Here is a 22,288-nt window from a genome sequence, read left to right as displayed (position 1 = left end):
TCTGTTAAGATTTTTTTTTTTTTTTTTAAATTCGACTATGATTTAGGTCATTGTGCTGAGAAGGATCATGGCCCTCCCAGAGGTCTTCAGCTAATTCTTGGAACAAAGAATACACCTCATTTGGTTGATACTATTGTTATGGCCAACTTGGGCTATTGGCAGATGAAAGTTCATCCTGGAGTTTGGTACCTGCAACTTGCTCCAGGCAGAAGTTCCGAGTTGTATTTTTTCAGAGATGGCGTTGATGATGGAAGTCAAGAGAAATCTTTGTCAAAGCGGATCGCTATAAATGATTTGCGGGGTAATGTAGTTCATCTAGAAGTAGTGAAGAAGAAGGGAAAAGAGCATGAAAAATTGCTTATTTCATCTGATGTTGACAACCAATCAAAAGATAAGAGAGTGAGTTCTTGAGAGCTGTTTGAAATATTTTGTGCAATCTTCATTTTAGCACTCATAGATGACAAAGGAATCTCTATGGATTTATAGCTTACCAAATTCCTTTTGCCTCCTAGCAGGGACATAGTAGTTGGAATTCGAAAATTTTCGAATGGGCTTCCAGTTTTATTGGTGGTAGAGACCATTCAAAAAAGAGTGATGACTGTTTGAAGGTGAGCTTTTTACTTATCATTCATAAATCTCTTTTGCTTGTGTATTTGGTTTGTTTATGCTGTAATATATTTCACTTAGTTTAGGGTTAACTGTTCCAAGAAATCGATATAAATATGAACCTAGGAGAAGAGATCAGGATAAGAATAAAGATGTGTAAGTAAAGGGAAAGACAATTGTTGACCCTTGAATGAGGGTCAAATAAGTACACAAAAAATTCTTGAGATAGGGAGCCTGTAAAGTTGCTTAATTTTGTTTCCTGTTGAAATTATTTTCCACAGCTTTAGTACGGACTTTATGATTCTTGACCTTGGCTCTAGCAACACCAAAAATACACACTAATACCACATTTGGTTGTTTATTGCAATAACATGACAAGTTTATTTAATACATAAGTACTACAATAGTCTAATGTTTGGTACACAAACAAGTAAAACTAAAGGTATTACTCTATGAAATGTCACTTTTGTCCTTAATGAAAGAATAAATCTAATAATCATTTTTCTTTTCATGACTAAATATGGTCAAAATTTGTTTTAAATGGTATATTTACCATTTTTTTATAAAATTACATGCTAAAATTTCATAATTTTCTTATGTTAATGATATAAAATTAATTCAAAAAGTATTTTTTAAATGAAACTATTTTATAAAATAAAACCAAAAAGGTCCAATTTTATAGGAATAGTATATTTGAAAAAAATATTAAAAGTTAGTTTTTTTTTTCAGAAAAAAATTATTTTATAAAAGTTTCTAGATTATATGATTCTTAAAAAATGTAAAAGAAATAAAATATGTTAGTTGGAAATAATGCTAGATGAAGTGAAGAGAACAAAAACCATAGTTGTAATTTGATTTTTTTGAGCAATGATACTTTTGGAAACTTAAAAAATAGAGGAAGGAAAAACTCTTATATTAGAGTCTTCCATCTCAACAAGAGTAAAAATTTCCCCCAAGGAAAACAAGTTTTCATGACCTGTTAAGTGGTCTAACAAGTATTGGGTTGGTTTTTGCAACCAAACAAGTGGGTAGTGTTAACTAACATACTAAGAGGCATATTACAATGTTAATACTCCTATCAAATGAGGTGTAAGAATTTATGACATGTAACAAAACTACATACTTAGAATGACTTCGATTATAATACCTAAAAAAAATCGGATGGAATCTCATTTTGCTCTTGCTGTTGTTATTCACATTTATGTTTATGGGTGTGGCATCATGGTTTACTGGTTGAATTATGTTCTCTACATATATATTTATATACTTTTTCCTTTTTCTTGAGTCTTATGCTAAAGAGAAGTTAACTTTGTGTCATTAAGTTTACTCTTCCTCTTTAGATTAGTCACGCAACGTTCTTTTCTTTTGGATTACAAGTCTATCTTCTGATTCTTTGTTAATGCTATGCTTTCTCTTCATTCATTTCTTTTGCATACTCTTTGTTCCGCTTCTTCTGGTTAGTGTTTCTTTTTAAGTATTGGATACAAGAAATTCTAATTGTTGTTAACTTTAAATTGGTTGTTTATTTGCACTTTTTGAAGAGATTCCTATGCTCACATGACACTGCTCTCTTTTTCTTGTATCTATTTATGGTTTTAGAACAGAAAATTGATGATAAAACTATGGTTTAGGAGAGAAAACTGACAGTGTTTAGAACAGAAGCTGTATTTTCTCTGCTAGCTTCATTCTGTATTTTTTCTGCTAGCTTCATTCTGAAAAAATTCAACATAATTTACAGGGAAAGCATACTATTGAATATGGTATCAAATTCCCTTAATTGATAGAGATTCTTGATTCTGGGGATCTCTTATTAAATCTTCACATAACAAAAAAAATCTAATAATATTTTATTCCATATTTCTACATCCCCCAAGTTGGTGAATACATATCCACCATGCCCAACTTGCTAATGATAAACTCAACGTTTGATTTGAAATAATCACTATGTAAGAACATTTGCCACTTGCTGGATGTTGGGACAAAACAAATTGTTCCAACCTCAATTTTTTTTTTCTTTTTATGATCTGCCGTATTAGTTTCAACATGTTTTGTTCTATCATGTTGGACTAGATTGTGGGCAATATTTGAAAGTTTTCAAAAGAGTATTCAATAAAATTGTTCTAATTTTATTAAGTAAAGAACTGAATATAAATAGAAAAAAGACTCAAAACATAATTGGAAAAGTAATTCACTTATTCTAGTAAACTACTAAAAAATAATAAAAATGTTCCTAAAAAATCTCAACTGATTATTCTAGGATTTATCTACATAACTAACTTTAAAAAATATCCCAAAATATATGGGGCTTCAACACGTATTTCAACACCCTCCCTCAAGTTGGTGCATATATATCAATCATGCCCAACTTACTTATAAGAAAATCAAAGCATGTCTTAGAGAGTCCTTTGGTGAGTACATCAACAATCTATTGTTTTGAAAGAACAAACGGCATGTACACTTGGCCTTCTTCAATATTCTCATTGATAAAGTGTCTATCAAACTCAACATGTTTAGTTCTATCATGTTGAACTAGGTTGTGAGCAATGTTAATGGCAGCTTTGCTATCACAGTACAACTTCATTAATGAAGTTATTGGTTTTCTTAGCTCTTCCATAATTCTTTTTAACCACATCATTTCACAAATTCCTTGAGCCATTAATCTAAACTCAACTTCTACACTACTTTTTGCTATAACACTTTGTTTTTTGCTTCTCCAATTCACCAAGGATTTCCCAAACAAATGTACAGTACCCTAATGAAGATCTATTTGTTACTAAGTTTGCCCAGTTTGCATCTGTAAAAGCTTCAATTCCTTTTTATTCGGATTTCTTGAAAAATAAGCCCTTGCTAGGTGAACTTTTCAAGTATCTTAGAATCCGAAACACTGTTTCTTTATGTTCCTCCACTGGGGAGTGCATAAATTGACTCAATAAGCTTACTACAAAAGCTATGTCTAGCCTTGTATGTGATAAAGTAGATTAATTTACCAACTAATCTTTGGCGCTACCCTTTTTCAACTGATCTTCCTTTATTTATGAATTTTATATTTGAATCAATTGGTGTGTCAGTTGGGCGGCAACCACTCATCCTAGTCTCTTTTAAAAGATCAATCACTTTTTTTTTTCTGAGAGACCACAAGATCCGTTTTTGATCGAGTAATTTCAATTTCAAGGAAGTATTTTAAAGGACCCAAGTCTTTAATCTCAAAATTCAATGCAGATGCTCTTTGAGACACCTTATTTCATCCAGATCATCTCTTGTAAAAATAATATTATCGACATAAACTATAATAATTGTTATTCTACCCTTTAGTGAGTGTCGATAAAACATTGTGTGATCAGCTTGCCCTTGTGAGTAACTTTGTTTTTTAACAACCTGAGTGAATCATTTGAGCCAAGCTCGAGGAGACTGCTTTAGACCATATAAAGATTTCCTGAGCTTCCATACTTGAGTTCCAAATTTTTCTTCAAAACCTAGAAGAGAATCCATGTGAACTTCTTCTTCAAATTTCCCATTTAGAAAAGTATTCTTCACATCTAGCTACTGTAAAGACTAATCAAGATTAACAGTAATGAATAAAAGAACTCTAACAGTATTTGACTTAGCTACTAGAGCAAATGTCTCAAGATAGTTTATCCTGGATATTTGAGTGTACCCTTTAGCCACCAATCGAGTTTTGTATCTGTCTAAAGATCCATGCGGTTTGATTTTGGTTGTGAACGTCCATTTACAACTCACTTTTTTCCCTATAGTAAATTTTAATGTTTCCCATGTACCTATTTTTTCGAGAGCACGCATCTCCTCTGAAACAGCCTCTTTCCATTCAAAAACCTATAAAGCATCTTTCACATTTTTGGGTATTTCCACAACATCAAGAAACTAAGAATGTCAAAGACAAGGCTTGATAGGATACAAATTTAGACATAGGATATTTAACAACATTTCTAACACATTTTCTTTTAGCAATTGGAATATCTAGATCAGAAAATTCATTGGTCAAATAACGAGTTTTACCTGGATATTTAATAATATCTTGCGGGTCGAATTCTTGGTGATGAATCTGGTGGATTCCACTTTCTTGATTTCGGTTTCTTATTGAGTAACCCAACAACTCCTTTGTTTATTCTCTGTTCTCATAGTTAGACTCTACACGTTCATACTCTTTTTTATTAATAACATTAGATCATTCAAGTCATTTTTATTAACAACATTAACATCATTAATTTTTGTGTTGATAATAATTCGCCTTCCCCATTATTAGAATCTTTATGTTGTATATTCCTAATATTTTCTTGATCAATTATTAAATCTTCCTTACTATAATTCTCTCTCTGAAGATTAGAATCAAAGTAAGAACAAATGTAGCATTCATAGTAATAATATTCTTCCTATCAATCAAATTATAACATTTGTAACCTTTTTTATTAGAAGCATACCCAACAAGGACATTTTTTTTTTGCTTTAGGATTTAAGTTATCCTAGTTGTTAAGATGAACAAAAACACTACATCCAAAAACTCAAAGGGGTAAATCTGTGACCAATTTAGAGTTAAGAAAGCTATCTTTAAAAAGACTAAAACGAGTTCTATAATTTAGAGTTTTACTGGGCATTCTATTAATAAAATATGTAGTCATTAACAAGACCTCTCCCCAAAGATAACATGGTACCTGATTAGTGAACATCAAGGTTTGAGTTACTTCCAAAAGATGACGATTTTTTCTTTTCGCAATCCCATTCTATTGTGGTGTATTCGTACAAGAGCTTTGGCGAACTATTCCATATTTTGTTAAAAAAAATGCCTAATTGGTCACTAAAAAACTTCGCACCATTGTCACTCCGAAATATTTTATTTTCACACCAAATTGTTTTCACCATAGCATAAAAAGACTGAAACACATTTTTAACTTTAAACTAGCCAAACATCTATTAATTAACGAAAAAGGTTTGGAAACTTTACATTTTTTAGGTGGAAAAAATTACCGATTATGTTTAACCAATTCACAAAATTCACAATGATATAAAGGACTTTTATTCTTAAACAGATTAAGTAATAAATGTCTTAAATAGTAAAAATTAGGATGTCCAAGTCTATAATTCAAATCATAATCGTATCTAAACTAAAAACAGAGTTCAAACATAAAGTAGTTGTTTGTCGACTTATATGGTCGACATCAAAAAAGTAAACTTCATATTCTTTAGCACTGTCAATCATCCTCCCCAAGACCATATCCTGAAATTTACATATAAAGGAATCAAATATAACACGATAATCCGAGAACTAGGATAATTTACTGATAGATATGAGACTACAAGCTAGATTTGACACATGTAAAACCAAGGAAGGTAAAATTTTAATAGTGCATTTGCTGACTATTGCCGAGAACAATCCATTTGCTACTTTAATCTTTTTTTTCTTGCACAAAGTGTGTAAGTTGAGAAAAAGAAATGACTACTAGTCATGTGATCACTAGCGCCAGAATCAACGATCCACATGTTTGTTTTATAAGGTTTGACACTGAAAAAAACAAAAGAATCAGTACTTGATTGGGCAAAGGAGCAAGAAGGACTATTAGATGAGTTAGGAATAGAAGAATTCATCTGAAACTGTGGTGATTGAAAAAGCTTGTGTATATGCTCTAGTTGTTCTTTAGTGAACGAAGACCCTTCCAAAGAACTTTGCTGCTCATGATTTTCATTAGTCGTTTAGAAAGCTCTGCTATCCCCAGATTCTAAACCACGACCATTGCCATTCTTTTTTCTCCCATTCGTTGATTTTCCATAGATTTCTCAAGTGTGCTAATATTTTTTACAGTGTTCATACCAAGGTTTCGTCCTTTTTTTCACTATCATCATCATTTTTAACAGTCAAAAGAGCAGAATTATCATCATTAGCTTCAAATCCTGACCTTAACATTACTTTTCTTCTAGTCTTCTCTCTTCTAACCTTAGAAAAAATCTCATGGAGTGTTGGAAGCGTTTTTTCCCCCAGGACTTGAGATCTCACTTCATCAAATTCTCTATTTAAACTAGCCATAAATAAATAAGCTCGCTCATTCTCTTCTTTTCTCATAGCTTTTACACTATCTCCAGGACATTTTCATTCATCATTATAACATTGATCTAGTTCTTGCCAAAGAGACATCATTTCGTTATAATAAAAAGTAACCTCATTTTCCCCTTGCTTAGCCTTCTAGAGTTTTATTTTTAACTCAAAGATCTATGAAGCGTTTTCTAAATCTGAATAAGTGTCTTTCATAGCATCTCAAACATTTTTAACAGTTGAGTGAAAATAAAAGGTTTACCTATGGATGTTTCCATGAAATTAATAAGTCTCAATTATCATAGAATTTTTTTTACCTCCACATGCTCATCCTTGGATTGCTCGTCTGTGGTTACTTGACTTCTCCAATTAAATGGCCTAGCTTGTCGGCCCCCATCAATTGTTAACTCACGGATTGCGATCATTCGAGGTAATTCTTGTCATTCAGCTTTTGAGATGTCAGCTGAAAAGAGAGGTGAGACGCCTTTGTCCCTTGAGCGGTAGTTGTTCCGACTACAGAACTTTCTATCTCCGTTTTGGTTCATGTATCTCTTATCTCCAGTGAAGGTTGGTTCAACTATAGTGTTAATGGAAATTTAACCTAGCTCAGATGCCATGTAAGTTTTCAAGAGAGTATTCAATAAAACTGTTTTTATTTTATTAAGAAAAGAATTGAATATAAATAGAAAAGACTCACAACATAACTGAGAAAGTAATTCTTATTCTAGGATTTATCTACCTAAATAACTTTAAAAAATATTGCAAAATATATGAGGCTTGAACACATATTTCAACAATATTGATGGCTGCTTTGTTGTCACATTACAACTTCACATCCGTAATCATAGGTATTCTTAGTTCTTCCATAATATGTTTAAGTCACGCCATCTTGCAAATCCTATGAACCATTGATCTATATTCTGCTTCAGCACTTCTAAAATCCTTACTAGGTTCCCTCACACAAACATACAGTAACCTAATGATGATTTTCTATCTGTAATGGATCTTGCCCGATCCTCATATGTGTATGCTTCAAAGCTTCATTTATGTTCTTTCAAAAAAATAATCATTTCCCTATGGAGTTTCAAGATGCAGCTGATTGCTTCAAGATGCTCTTCACTAGAGGAATGCATGAATTGGCTTACCAAGCTCACGGAAAATACAACGTATGGTCATGTATGTGATAAATAAATCAAATTCCCAACTAATTTCTGATATCGAGATGTATTCACTAGGGCTCCCTTGTTGTCTCCAAGTTTCTGATTTGTGTCAAATGAGGTCTCAACAGTACAACCACTCCTACCAATTTCTTTAAGGAGTAGATCCATCAAATATTTTCTTTTTAACTCTATGATCCCTTTCCTTGATCTAGCTACCTCCATACCAAGAAGATATCTTAGTGATCCCGAGTCTTTGATTTCGAACTCAGGAGTTAGGCACTTTTCAGTCTCTCCATTTCAGCTGTATCATCTCTGTGGAATGATATCATCAGCATACACTATCAAAGCAACTATCTTCCCATTGATTGAATGCTTTGTGAACATGGTGTGTAAGTATACCAAACTAAGCCTTGTATGATTATCAATAAAAGTAACAAACATTTTTTTACCAGACATTGTTAAAATCCTAGACAATCCTCAAACATCACTATTGAAGGTTTGAGCAGAAGAGATTTTTTTTTTTTAATTTTATATTTAGCTGTATATTACATTACAGTGTTATAGGAGAAGATTGTTCATAAAAACAAAATCTAATTCCTAAACCTAAGCGGTCAGTCTCCTAAATTAACTAGATCCTAATATCAATTACCTAAGGTCAAAGATTACAACATATTTCTTCTAATCTCGACACTCCCCCCAAGTTGGTGCACAAGTATCTATCATGCCCAACTTGCTAATTGGAGATTAAAAAATTGGCTTTATGAATTTTCTGACATCCATAAATGTAGTTTAGGATCTACTGCTTCAGTTCCTTTAACATCTCCAGTCAAGTGCCCGATCTTGCCTCAGCCATCAATTGCTGAGGTAGTTTTTCTCATCATGTTTGTAAGAGGTAAGATTGAAGGAATGATGAGAGAGATCACCTCTATGAGACATGGTGGTTCTGAATGTTCCACCAAGATTGTTCTTTCTGACTCAAAAGTTCTTTTCTCAACAGTCGCTGTTTCAGTCATAAAGAAAAGATTAAGCTAGCTGTAGTTCCATGTGATTTAGAACAGAAAATTGAGGATAAAACTATGGTTTCTCTGCTTGCTTCAGTCTGAAAAAAGAATCAACATAATTTATGGGGAAAGTATACCATCGAATATGGTATGAAATTCCCTTAATTGATAGAGATCCTTGAAACTAGGGATCTCTTTATTCAAACCTTGCATAATAAAGAGTTTCCTAAACTATCTAAATCCCTTATCTACATGTATTATGGCTGTCCGAAAGGGTTATGAAATGACTCCATACTGAGCTTTTCTGATTGGACTAAATATCTCTAACTACAAAACGCTATTTTATATTTTTCCCTACCTTCTACCAGTGACAACTAATTTCAATTAATTTCTTCCTTTGTTTTAAAATGAAAAAAGAAAATACCAATAGAGGGACTGTAAGCTCTTTACTAGAGCATTAGAGCTTGCTTCCTTGCCATTCTGATCTAACTTCGGTTTATACATGTTAATTAGTATACTTAATGTGACACGGGAGAATGAAAGAAGAGAAAGAAATCATGAAAAGGAAGAAGGCATAAGTAATGGGGAGGGGGGGAAACAAAATCAAACCATCAATCAGGTCTAAGAAAACGTAACAAAATAAATGCAAAAATAGCAGTAGCATGTAACATGTTTAGCCCCTCCTTTATAGCTTGAGCATGAGCAGCTTTTAGGCTTTGCTTGGCAGAGTGGAAAGAAAATTGGAAGATGGAAAATTGAAGGGGTAGAAAACTAGAAGGATGAAAAACATATTTTTTCTTCCCATAGGTGTGCTTGGTAGGAGAGAGAGAAAAGTGGAAAGAAAATCACTTTTTTTTCCATCTATTGCTTGGTAGAGTTGAAAATTGGAAGGAAAGAAAATAAAACATTTGAAAAAATACATAATTTTAAACTAGCATAGGCATCTATCTTTTTTTTTCCTCTTATCATTCCAATTTGGAAGGATTCATTTTTATGCTATCTCTTCTATTTTCTTCTCTCACTTTTCTTCCCAACGAAGCTTTACTTTTTTTCCACTTTTCCAGTGCCTCCTCCCATCCCTCCACTTTTCCACCTAACTAAGCACACCCTTAATTTTAATTTCTCAGGTTTACCATCCTTCATTCTTCTTATGGTATCATTCACTTTATGGCATGGCTTTGTCTTATTGTTTGATATTTATATTTGATTTAATTCTCAAAGTAGTTGTATCATTGATGCCTTTTTCTCCCTCAGGGGCATAGCAAGGGTGGACGACATGGTAAAACCATTAACATATTTTCAATTGCATCAGGACATTTGTAAGTGTTAAAAGTCCTTTTTATTTAATCAGCATTAACATTTTTATATTTAGATGGATATGTCCATATGCTGGCATACATGCATTCTTGGATGCTGGTCTCAACTCTCCATTGCCCTTGATAACCTTCATATCCTTGTGTAAAAATCCTTTTCTTTTTGGCAGATATGAACGCTTTCTTAAAATTATGATTTTAAGTGTGTTAAAGAATACCCATCGTCCAGTAAAATTCTGGTTTATAAAGAATTACTTGTCTCCTCCATTCAAGGTTTGTATATATCTTTTTGGCTGACTTTCCATTTTCTTCTAGGACCATTTTTTTTCTCTCGACCCTTGTTAATCTATAATTTAAAAAGTATATGTCAATGCACTTAACATTCTGATTATTTACACAAATTTCAGGATGTGATTCCACATATGGCACGGGAATATGGCTTTGACTATGAACTAATTACCTACAGATGGCCTACGTGGTTGCACAAGCAGACAGAAAAGCAGCGAATTATCTGGGCATATAAGATTTTGTTCCTTGATGTTATATTTCCCCTTTCATTGGAAAAGGTATCATGTTTCTTGATACTTGCTAGGTAAGTGTACTCTTCTGTTGCTTTTCTTTCCAACTTCAACAGAAAAAATGCATGCGCAGGTTATATTTGTTGATGCTGATCAAGTTGTTAGGGCAGACATGGGAGAACTTTATGACATGGATATAAAAGGAAGACCTCTTGCATATACTCCTTTCTGTGACAACAATAAGGAGATGGACGGATATCGATTTTGGAGACAAGTAAAGTGATACCACACGTCCTTCTGTAAACGGGTAAAAATGTAATAGAAGTATGAGTTTAATGCTGCCCTCTTTGTTCTGTACAGGGATTCTGGAGAGATCATTTACAGGGTAAACCATACCATATAAGGTTTGTGATTACTTTTCAAATTGTCAGGTATTATTCCTTGAAGCAAAACAGGCTTAATGCATCATATAATTCTACAGTGCATTGTATGTGGTCGATTTGGTGAAGTTTCGTGAGACTGCGGCAGGAGATCATTTAAGAGTCTTTTATGAAACGCTTAGCAAGGATCCAAACAGTCTAGCCAATCTGGATCAGGCAAGTTAAATTCATTATATTACATTGTCTTTTTGTACTTTTAGTTTTTCACTTATCCCCTCTCCCCCCCCCCCCAAAGTTTTATTAAATAATTGAAGTAGTTGTTGTCAGGGACGTTGAAAGATAGAAAAGAATGACGAATGGGCCAAAAGAACTGTTTAACTGTTTTTCTCCAATTATGGGTTAACATAGAGTGATGGTATATAACATGGAAGGAAGCATGATTTCTATTTCAGGATCTTCCAAACTATGCACAGCACAGAGTACCCATCTTCTCATTACCACAAGAATGGCTATGGTGTGAATCATGGTGTGGTAATGCCACAAAATCAAGGGCTAAAACCATCGATCTTTGCAACAATCCCATGACAAAAGAACCCAAACTTCAGGTAATTGTATATATGTTTTCCATTATAAGGATATATTATATTTATGCAGCGGATGGTCATTATTATCTCCTTACAACTTTTCATCCTTGGATTCTCAGGGTGCTAGAAGAATAGTTCATGAGTGGACCGATCTCGACTTTGAAGCAAGAAAATTCACGGCAAAAATATTGGGTGATGAAATGGACAACCCCGAGGCACTAGCATCATCCAAGAAGTCGGTGAATGACAGTTCATCGGAAGATATGGAATCCAAGGCTGAGTTATGAAAATCTGGATTTCAAGTCCCTTGCAATTCAAAACCATGTTCTTGGCATCCAGTTCGTACTGAGTCTTTTACAGGTAACCATAACCCATGCTGCATGAATTTTTTTTTTTTGAACTGACATTTTTTGCCTTAAAATTTTGGTAAAATGCCATCATGAGGATGCAATGTTTTGGTAAAATAGTTCCTAAAAGTCGAAGCTTCCAGTTTTGGTAAGGTTTTTATATAAATCCCCATTTAACTACGAATTTTCTCAACCTTATTTTATTAGAAAGGTTACACGCATGGCATGAGATCTAATTTTTGTAATATTCTTTTTCTGTAAGTGTAATTCTGTCGGCCACATGCCATGATTGTGAAAGGAAGGTTCTTTTGATAGTACCTTAAATAAAGGTGTGGCCTTTTTATTATGGCTAGATTTAGTGTGATTTATTCATTACTATTTGAATAGTAAATTATTTATATTTTAAATTATTTTAATAAATTTTATAATTAATCTCTAGTGTCATATGTGATACATATAATTTTATGTATTTGTTTTATTAATTTATTATTTTTACATTAATATTGTGGAAAGTTTTTATATTATTATTACTATGCGTGAACGATAAAATTTATTTCTTAAAATACATTTAGGGATACCACGACATCTTCAACTATCGAGTTTTATATAAAATTTTACGCTGCTAATTCTCCATCGGTTCAATGAATTTTGAGTAATAATTGTGTAATAATTAAGATTTTTCGACACTCGAGTTCAGGGTTGATTTAGGGGCCTTTTTTCATGAAACTATAAGCACCAACCTTTATTCGGGGAATTACACTAAAATCGACATCTTTTGGTGTCGAGATTGCAAGTTAAACGTAACGGTGTTCAGTCGGTTAACTGACCGGTTAACCGATTCGAAATAACATTAACCGAATTAACCGACCCTTTAAAATTTTTAACCGTTAATCGAACTGAATTTTTTTCAAAAAAATTAATCGAATTAACCGAATTAATCGAATTAACCGAATTACCTGAATTAACTAAATTAACCGAATTATTTGTATAAAATTATATGTTTTTTATTTTTATTTTTAGTTTAAGATTTTTATTTTTATTTACTAAATTATTTGTAATTTTTATGATTGGGTTGGGTTGGGTACTTGAGTTAATATATATTAGATTGGGTATTTGGGTTTATGTTGGATTGAGTTTGAGTGAATAGTGGACTATTTATATATTATAATTTTATTTATTAATTTTTTCGGTTAAACCGAAAAAATTTAGTTAATCGATTGGTTTCGAACCGAATTAACCGTTAACCAAAAACTCAAAAAATTATTAATCGACCCCTGACCGAATTAATTCGGTTAACCGATCGATTAACCGAATTCAGTCAGTTAACTATTTTTTTTTACTCGAATTTTGCACACCCCTAGTTGAACGGTTATAAATAAATAGACGGTTATATGAATAAATTTATTGAAAACTGGTATGAAGAAAGTGGTGGTTGTGGTAACTAGATATATGTTATTGTTGGATAGTTACAAATAGGAGTGTAGAAACGGTTAATTAAATTGAATTAGTATTAATCGAATTTTTTAATCTTTTAATTATTAATCGAATTGAAATTCTTTTAAAAAAATTAATCGAACTAAAATATTTTGGTTAATTCAGTTAGTTAATCGAATTAATCGAGTTTTATATTTTTTTTGTTAAAATAAGTATAGAACATATCAAAAAAATAAATGATAATAATCATTTGACCAAATTAGTTGAATTAGTAATAGCTTAATACATATAATATTATTTATTAAGTTCGGTTAATTATCTGATTTTGAACCGAATTAACCATTAACCGAAATTTCAAAAAATCTTTAATCGGCCTCCGGTCGAACTAGATCGGTTAACCGGCTAATTAATTGAATTAGATCGGTTCGATCAGTTAATTCGGTTTTAACCAAAGCTTGAACATTCCTAGTTATAAAGGTCTTTGAAATTCTCGAATACTGGAATAAATGCGACAGAAGAAAATTGTTACTGTAATTAAGAATTTGTGTTAGAATGCATAATCCTTTTTTTCATGTATTAAATTGAATAAACATCAAATCTAATTAACTCTTTCATCAAATCTAATTAACTCTTTCATTCATTTGTACAAGCTTGATATCAAATGATATGTATATATATAAATACACATGTTAATTTTACGTTAGTATTTTGTTCACTGTTAGTGAAATTTTTAACCCCACAAACAGGATTTAGTACATGATATGAGATTATTAATTTATTTTTAATTTTTTTTAATATTTCCTCATAGCACATATAGCATTTCATCCTACTCTGGAATCTTTTAGCTCTACTTGTAGTGCATCAAATAACTTTTTATATATATAATGTCTAACATTGTCATTATGTGCAACAAATAAAAATATGCATTATGGAATGTTTTGAATGGTCCACTTCTGTTCGTTACCGAAATTTTTTAACTTAAATCGTTTAATAGCTGAATGACAATTGATTCCAAGCAAACAACAATTTCCACTGAATTCAATGACCTTGTGACTTTTCGATCCCATCTAGATATGGCAAAATCTATGTAAAAGCACAAATACATGTGGCATGTGACCCATTTGGCTAAGCCATTGAGTGTCATAATTCATTGAGAGAGGAATTTTTGTTAAAATACTCCTGCATTATATTCATAAAACCCTCAGAAATGGTTTTAGTAGATGAAAAGCATTTTCCCTTTTTCTTATCTCTTAATGAGAATCAATTGTGTCATTTCAAACTAATGAAAACCATAAATCTTTGTATATCAATCTTATATGATAACTTATTTTATGATTTCTGACCTATTGACCCCTGGTATATATTTATAGTGATGAAATTGTATAAGTCAACAACCATAAAAGGCAAAAGCAAATGTTGAGATAAATTATGACAAGGTGAGTGTTAAGAGTTATTTGGGAATATATGAGAGAGGTCAGATTACAAAGAATCTAAAGAAAAAATACTCAACTCAATAGTTGTTGTAGAGTTCAGTGGTAATTTTAGATTTAGGGTTTAAAGAGGTCAAGTTGACAAAAATCTCTAAAAAAAATAATGAAATCAACTCGAATTCATATTTCATTCACACACTTTGACACTTCTACACTAATTTATTTTGTTTGTGTTAACATAGCACTAATAGTTAATTAGATACAATTAGCCTCTAAGTACAATACTTGGAAAAAATAAATAAATAAACAAAAAATATGTATAATTTTTCACATCCTGAAATGAATCTCGATAAATTGTTGTCCAAATTCATCATAATTTTATATTTTTTATTTTTATAAAATATCAAGTTCTTATATTATTATTTCAAAATTAAAAATATTAAAAATCTAAAAATAATATTTAAAACATAATTTTTTAGAAATTATATATCTTATTTCAGATCGAAATGAACATGGAAAAATGGTTGTCTAGGTTAATTTGGCTCCATTTGTTTCATTGAAAATGACTTTCGGAAAATGTTTTATGTTTTTCCCTGTGCTTATTTCATGGAAAACAATTTGGTCATCGGAAAATGATTTACAGGTCAATAGAAAATAAGCCATTTTTTCTATAAAATAACTCGCCCTTTTGAAAAAAGTAAGTCATTTAAAAAAAAAAACTCTTTTATAGGTGATTTTATTTTTATATAAAAATTAACTTAAGTAAAGCTTAATATTATTATATTAATAATAAATTTTTATTTTTAAAAATATTTAAAATTAATAAAATATTAATATAAAATATTATTATTTTCAATATTATTTTTTAAAATAATTTTCAATATTATTAAACATACATATTTAATTATCTATATCTAATCATATATTAAATTATTAATATAATTTATTATTTTAATAAATTATTTAATATTTCAATTTTATTTTAATAATAAATTTTAAAAATTAATAATTTTAAATAATATTTTTTATATATTATTGAAAAATATTCAATATTAATAATTTAATAATAAATATTTATTACAATTATAAAAATATTAATAATAAATTTTTTGTAGTATAAATGTCAAAATATGTCATAAATCTATGTACTCTTCACAAATTTAAAATTTAGACCCTATACTTTTATTTTCAAGAATTTAGCCCCTCTACTTTTCATATTTGAAAATCGAGTCCAATTGTTAACATTGTTAATTTTTTTGTCAATTTTGTTGATATCATATTTTTAAATAAAAAATACTCGGTATTCATGTAAGTAAAAAATGACGTTATAATAAACATGAATTTAACAAATATTTTTAATAATGCTAACAACTGAACCTGAATTTTAATAACTAAAAAGTAAGATTAATTTAATTCAAAAACTAAAGTCCATGGACTAATTTTCAAATTTACGAAGAGTACAAAGACTTATGACATATTTTAGCCTAATATAAAAATATAAATTTTTTAATTTTATAAATATGACTATTAGTTTAAATAATGTTTAGCTTCATTTATCTCTTATAACTCAAATATGTTAATATGTACTCTCATATATATAATATATGTAATTTAAATTAAGTTTTAATTAAGGATTATTTGTTTTTAAGTTTATATCTGGCAATTGATTAGTACAAAATATTTTCTTATTAGAAAATAATTTTTTTATTATTAAAAGGAAATTGCACTATAATATTTTATAACAAATATATTTATGTCGTGTTTGTTTTACAAGCAACAATCTAAAATATAAATTTATAAATATAACATAAACTCAATTAAACAATGAAAAGGTAAAAAAAAATCTCAAATGTATGTTTGTTTCATTGAAAATGGCTTTTATAAAATATTTCAAGAAATCTATCGAACAATAGAAAATATTTTACAGAGGTTCATCCAAACACCAAAAATTGTTAATTTTTCCAAAAAGGTAAATAATTTTTCATAAATGATTCTCCAAAAGTCAATTTCAGTGAAACAAACAGAGCCAAATTGTTTAGATTCATTCCAAATATGTTTTTAAATAGTTATATATTATTGTATTTTCATAAAATGTCATATTTTTATAAATTTATATATTTTAATTTCAAAATGATAATATAAAATTATGGTATTTTATAAAAAAATATATATATAAAACTGTTAAAAGCATGTTTGAAATATAATCTGGATAAATGATTCTTCCAGATAATTTGAAGATAACAATTTGTCCAGCTACATTGCAGCATGAAATTATATTTATAAATTTATGTGTTTTTATATATTTTTAGATTTTATATATTTTTTATTTTGAGATAATATAAAAAAACTTGATATATTATAAGAAATATATAAAATTACTAAACAAAGGCATATTTTTGAAAATTCATAATTTATAAATTCATAAATTCATAATTTTTTTATTTTTAAAAATTTTGAACCTTTTTTTATTTTACCATCACTTGATTAGTTTGTCAATACTTCAACGTTAACTAACAATGTTAGTAAAGTATCAACGAAATACAAAGTTCTAAATCAAAAAAAATAAAATAGATGCCAATTAGTGGGTATAAATAGACCTATTAGTGAGGAAACACATATACTAACCTTTTCTTTTATGGTGATCATCATATTATAGATTTTTGGCTTATAATTGTGTTGTGTTCCAAGTTCTCAAATCTTATATTTCTTTTCAAGGAAAGATCAGGTCCATGTTTTCAACATCAAAGAATCAAACATAACCAAAACCTAGTTGAAGACACCATGAGAGATGCAGAAACAAGACCAAAGTAGTGGTGGTAGTAGTAGTAGTAGCAGTAATAATGAAAATGTTACTTAAAAATTATATTGGTAATTTCTTAAATTTTATGGAGTCGCAACTCTAGACATAACATACCACTTTATGATGGAAGAAATCAAACTTATAGGACTCATAGATGACAGATCTTCCATTTTACTCTAAAAAGTGTAGACCACTACATTTACCCAACTTACCAACTAGGCAGGCTTCAAATCCCTGTAGTTTCCACCTACCTAATCAGTACCAATACACCCTACAAAATCATATTAGAGACTGCACAAACTTCTGGTCCAAAACACACTAATTTACAGGTTGTTTATTCAACACCCAGGTCCTATAGCAAAAAACTGACATCATATTTATAAGAACATATGTAAGCACTAAAAGACACCAAAACTCCATCGTTTGGAAACCATATATTACTCTCTTTTTTCCTTAAGAGACGTGAATTTCTCCACTGGCATGTACCTCTTTTACCGTTTTCTCGTACTCATCTTCTTCGTCTTCTTCTTCTACTTCTTCTTCTGCATCTTCTTCCTTTGCATCCCCATCTTCTTCTCCACCCCAGCCAAAGCCTCCGATCGACCGTGATACTCGAGGGGCGACTTTGGCCTCTTCAACTATTTTCATGATTTCATCAACACTTTGGAGGGAGAACGTCGGGTTTTCTTTCCTGTAGTAAGCAGCTTGAGCTGCCTCTGTCAGTTCCCTGGGCAAGTTCTTCAAAAACCACGGATGGCTCTTGATATCTTTGATGCTGATCCTCTGTGAAAACACAAGTTGAAATTGAGTAATGGAGAGAGAGGAAATGGAAAAGCAGGCTCATTGATGCTGATGAAAAGATGAAATGTATAAAAACAGCCACCCCTAGAAAGGCAATTCCACTTCATATGCAGAGAAATAAAAATACCCTGCTTCATACTTTTTCCTCATTTAGCAAGAAAGTTTCTTTACGGATTATGACCAAACATAACTCCAAAGGAATAGACAGTTTACAAGATCGTGCTTCAGCACAAGATAAGAAAAAAGGAAAAAAGAAAAAAAAAAGCACAAAATAAAAACAAGAAAACAGACGTACAGAAATGCACATACCCTGGAAGGGCAAAATACCAATCAATAATAGTAGGACATACCCTGGAGGGGCTAGCAACAAATATGCGAGAAAGGAGGTGTTTGCAATCTTGGGATATGTGAACATAGTCTGGGATTTTGTATTGAACTGACATTATCCTCTGCAGCAGATTAAAATGAAAAAAAGGAACTTAAGAAATCATAATGATCAAGTGAAGTCAAAAAAAGGGATGGGCAGGATGATGTAACTTACACTAATAGTTTTCCTAAAGTTCTTAGGATCCTCTTGGTCCTCAAATGGGTATGCACCAACCAACATAACGTAAAGAGTCACCCCACAAGACCATACATCTGCCATCTGAAAAGAAATCCAATCCTAAATACAGTCAGAAACTGCAAGTGTGAAAACCTCTCTGCTTTGGAAAGACTTGATAAAACTCTGGCTGCAGTTTATCTTTACTGTGATAAAATATTCCACATGGTACTGCTTTCATGGTCACTATAATGAAAACATCACCATAAAGCAAAACTAGCTGTAACAATGCACTGTTGCGGATTTCCAACTAATTGTTAAAGATGATTGATCATTTACAAAGCATATAATCACTCATAACATGTGCCAAGAAACACCAGCTGATCTTTAGAACAGCATGTAAAGGCATCAATTACTCTAGCACACAAGATCATTTATCATAAGCACATAATCATAACTCAAATAACCCAAAGTAAATAAAGAAGCAGCCATCAACAACAATTGAACAAAGTAGATAAAGACTAAATTACCTTGCCATCATATTCTCTCCGAGAAAGAACTTCTGGTGCAATATATGCGGGAGTTCCAACAGTTGACTTGGGTCTTGAATGCAGTAGAGATGACTACAAAATGGGGGATAAGGGACAATCTTAAACAGAATAATTTTAAATGCATTTGCCCATGCTTACTGTAATAATGACCCCATTCATTTATACCTTTGAATAACCAAAATCACAGATTTTCAGACGAGGAGCAGGGCTCCCATCCAACAGGGTATTCTCTAACTTCAGATCTCGATGGCATATTTGCTGAAAGTCAAAAGATGTAAAATATAAGAAGATTACAAGAACATGCAGTTTTAACTTCATGCAATAGATAGGAATGTCAATCTTTGTTACCATGGCATGACAGTAGCTAACTCCTGAGATCAACTGCTGAAAAAAATACCTAGCCTGAAAACACAAAATAAGAAAGAACGTCATTAGGATAAAGTTCAATATCGGCTAGCAGCCAATCTCTCACTTAGAAATACAATGCAGGATTGTTCAATTGATAAGACTGAGGTATTTGATCTCATACTAGTTTCTGAATCAATTCAATTGAGAGGGGAAAAGGGTACATAATGCAGCCAACCATACCGTACGAAATTTAAAGAAAAATAAACATTACTAGCTTCCTGTAGCTAACCCCTGCGATAGACATCACTAGCAAAAGAGTATTCTATTTTGTAACCAAAAGTTTCATAATCAAAAGCGAACCTCATCCTCGCTGAATCGTCCAGCGTTGCAAATTCGCTCAAAGAGTTCACCACCAGCTGCATACTCCATCACAATTGCAAGATGTGTAGGAGTCAAAACCACCTGCAAAATTGAAAAAGAAAACAGTTAAGTAGAATAATATAAAGATAAAAGAAAATTAAGAGGATAAAAATTTGATACCTCTTTGAACCGAATTATATTCGGATGACGTAGTGATCTATGATTTATAATCTCCCTTGCCACATTCTCATCAATCTGTTCAAAGTTAAAATGCAACAAGTTTCCAAATTGCTTTCAATTATAATAGAACAACAAGAAATCTTTCACTCAGCTGCAGATTTCAATCTCTAAAAAACTAAGGACGATAATTTCGTTAAAAATGAAAACAAACAAACAATCCTTTATATAAGCATACATGCATACAATAATTCATAGAAAGAAATATACACAGATATATATATATACATATAAAGAGAAAGGAACCTTTTGTCCACGGTCGATATACTTCATGGCGACGAGTTCTTTGGTTTCTTTGTTACGCATCAACCTCGCTACGCCGAAGTTCCCAGATCCTATGTCTTTCACCAGCTCGTACTTGTCCATCTTTTATTTTCTTTTCCTTTTTCCCTTTTCCTTTACAAATAAATCAAGATAAATCGAAAACCCTAACTCAATTATTCACAAATCGTAACAGGTAACAATTAATACAAACACATTATAAATCGGAAATTCGCGGCGGTGGCCGAAGTGGCGGAAGTAGCGGTGGAGATTGGAGAGATTTGAAGGAAAGTAAAAGGAATATTGAAAAAAAATTCAAATCATGACAGAGCAAAATCAGTGCTTTTTGAAGAGAAAGAATCTTTTTTTACTGTTTATAAGCCTTTTTTTTAAATTATTTTTATTTTGGTTTTATTAGAGAAGAGAGGGGCAATTTTGGAATGTAGCTTTTGGTTTTTGCTTTGCAAGACAAAAGAGAAGCGAGTGAACATAATGATAATTCCAAGGAATATCCCCACTGCTACTTTCTTCTTCTAAAAGCGGTCTGATTCCCTGCGGAGACCCTTCCTGTGTTTATCGTGAGCTCTCGTCCATGATTCAATTTGATTAACATAAAGTTGATGACCGTCCGTGAGAAGATCATGATGAAATTTAGGGTTATTGATTATTGTAATTTGTAATTGCTCAATAAATTGGAAATTGTAGATTTCGTACCATAATTTACCCACGATAATATAATATTTTTCTTCCATATCTTTTATATCCATTTTATTGTCTGGTTATTTATTTTAATAATATTATTTTTAAAATTTGAATTATAATATAATTTATTATTACTCTTGACTCTTTTATTTAAAAATAATTCCGTAATATATTAAAGAAAATATATTGATGCGTTGGATAATTTTTTTTTGATAAAAGAAAGAGATTAAAGATGGAATTATTGACTTAAATTGAATGATTTTTTTAAATAACTAAATTTATGAAAGTTTGTTTAAAAAATGGAATTCAAGCACTAAACTTATTAGTTGAAATGAGTTTATTTATTTTTGATATTAAATTTTATCTACAAATTCATCTATGTGATAATGTAATACGTGCATGTATTGATGTGTGAATTTGAATTTATATCGTATAAAAAAATTATTTAAAAGATTTTATTAAATAAAAAAAACTAACTTTGACGGTCGTAAGGAGATTCTTTTTGAAATTGCATACATTATTATAGCATATTTTTATTTATTAAATTAATTAAATAGATTGATGAAAAAAATAAATTATTTCATTAGATTTTTTTAAATAATTAAATTTTAATTTAATTGGCATCATTATTAATACAATAATTAAAAGGGTTTTTATCAATGGTAGAACCAAGTAGGGGGCCATAGCCTCCCAAAGTTTAGTTTTCTTCAATTTAATCCTTTGTAAATATACTATGGCCCTCTCAATAATATAAGTAGGCCCCCTTAAGGTTTAAGATTTTAGCAATTTCCCCCTTTGTATATATATATTATAGCCCTCCTAAAAATATAAGTAAACCCCTCCAATATTTTTATAGTATTAAAAATAATATTAA

The 22,288-nt window shown here is 30.8% G+C and overlaps 2 protein-coding genes across 4 annotated transcripts in view; one reads left to right on the top strand and one right to left on the bottom strand.

The window, feature by feature from the left end:
- Nucleotides 1–12,387, top strand: part of LOC107931662 (UDP-glucose:glycoprotein glucosyltransferase) — a 30,167-nt gene extending 17,780 nt beyond the window's left edge. Inside the window, exons 28-37 of one of the 3 annotated variants that reach the window (XM_016863597.2) lie at nt 47–399; nt 513–608; nt 10,062–10,126; nt 10,291–10,393; nt 10,528–10,686; nt 10,772–10,912; nt 10,999–11,042; nt 11,120–11,234; nt 11,471–11,623; nt 11,722–12,387. In XM_016863597.2, the coding sequence (XP_016719086.2) occupies nt 47–399; nt 513–608; nt 10,062–10,126; nt 10,291–10,393; nt 10,528–10,686; nt 10,772–10,912; nt 10,999–11,042; nt 11,120–11,234; nt 11,471–11,623; nt 11,722–11,889 (1,397 nt within the window). In that variant the 3' untranslated portion in view covers nt 11,890–12,387. Of the gene's footprint in view, nt 1–46; nt 400–512; nt 609–10,061; nt 10,127–10,290; nt 10,394–10,527; nt 10,713–10,771; nt 10,913–10,998; nt 11,043–11,119; nt 11,235–11,470; nt 11,624–11,721 lie in introns of those variants that run through there. The other 2 variants (XM_041082510.1, XR_005906038.1) reach the window with 2 other exon arrangements.
- Nucleotides 12,388–17,651: 5,264 nt separating this feature from the next.
- Nucleotides 17,652–21,325, bottom strand: LOC107931671 (serine/threonine-protein kinase SRK2B). The gene is made up of 9 exons (XM_016863609.2): nt 20,698–21,325; nt 20,395–20,469; nt 20,215–20,316; nt 19,855–19,908; nt 19,672–19,764; nt 19,486–19,578; nt 18,956–19,060; nt 18,765–18,863; nt 17,652–18,396 (listed from the first exon to the last, which is right to left on the bottom strand). The coding sequence occupies exons 1-9, from the start codon at nt 20,815–20,817 to the stop codon at nt 18,067–18,069; spliced, it is 1,071 nt and encodes a 356-aa protein (XP_016719098.1). The 5' UTR covers nt 20,818–21,325; the 3' UTR covers nt 17,652–18,066.
- Between the last annotated feature and the right edge of the window lie 963 nt (nt 21,326–22,288).

This window comes from Gossypium hirsutum, chromosome A12 (genome assembly GCF_007990345.1).
Source record: "Gossypium hirsutum isolate 1008001.06 chromosome A12, Gossypium_hirsutum_v2.1, whole genome shotgun sequence".
Classification (NCBI taxonomy): domain Eukaryota; kingdom Viridiplantae; phylum Streptophyta; class Magnoliopsida; order Malvales; family Malvaceae; genus Gossypium; species Gossypium hirsutum.
Note: the sequence above shows the minus strand (reverse complement) of the source record. Positions and strands in the feature narration are given on the sequence as shown.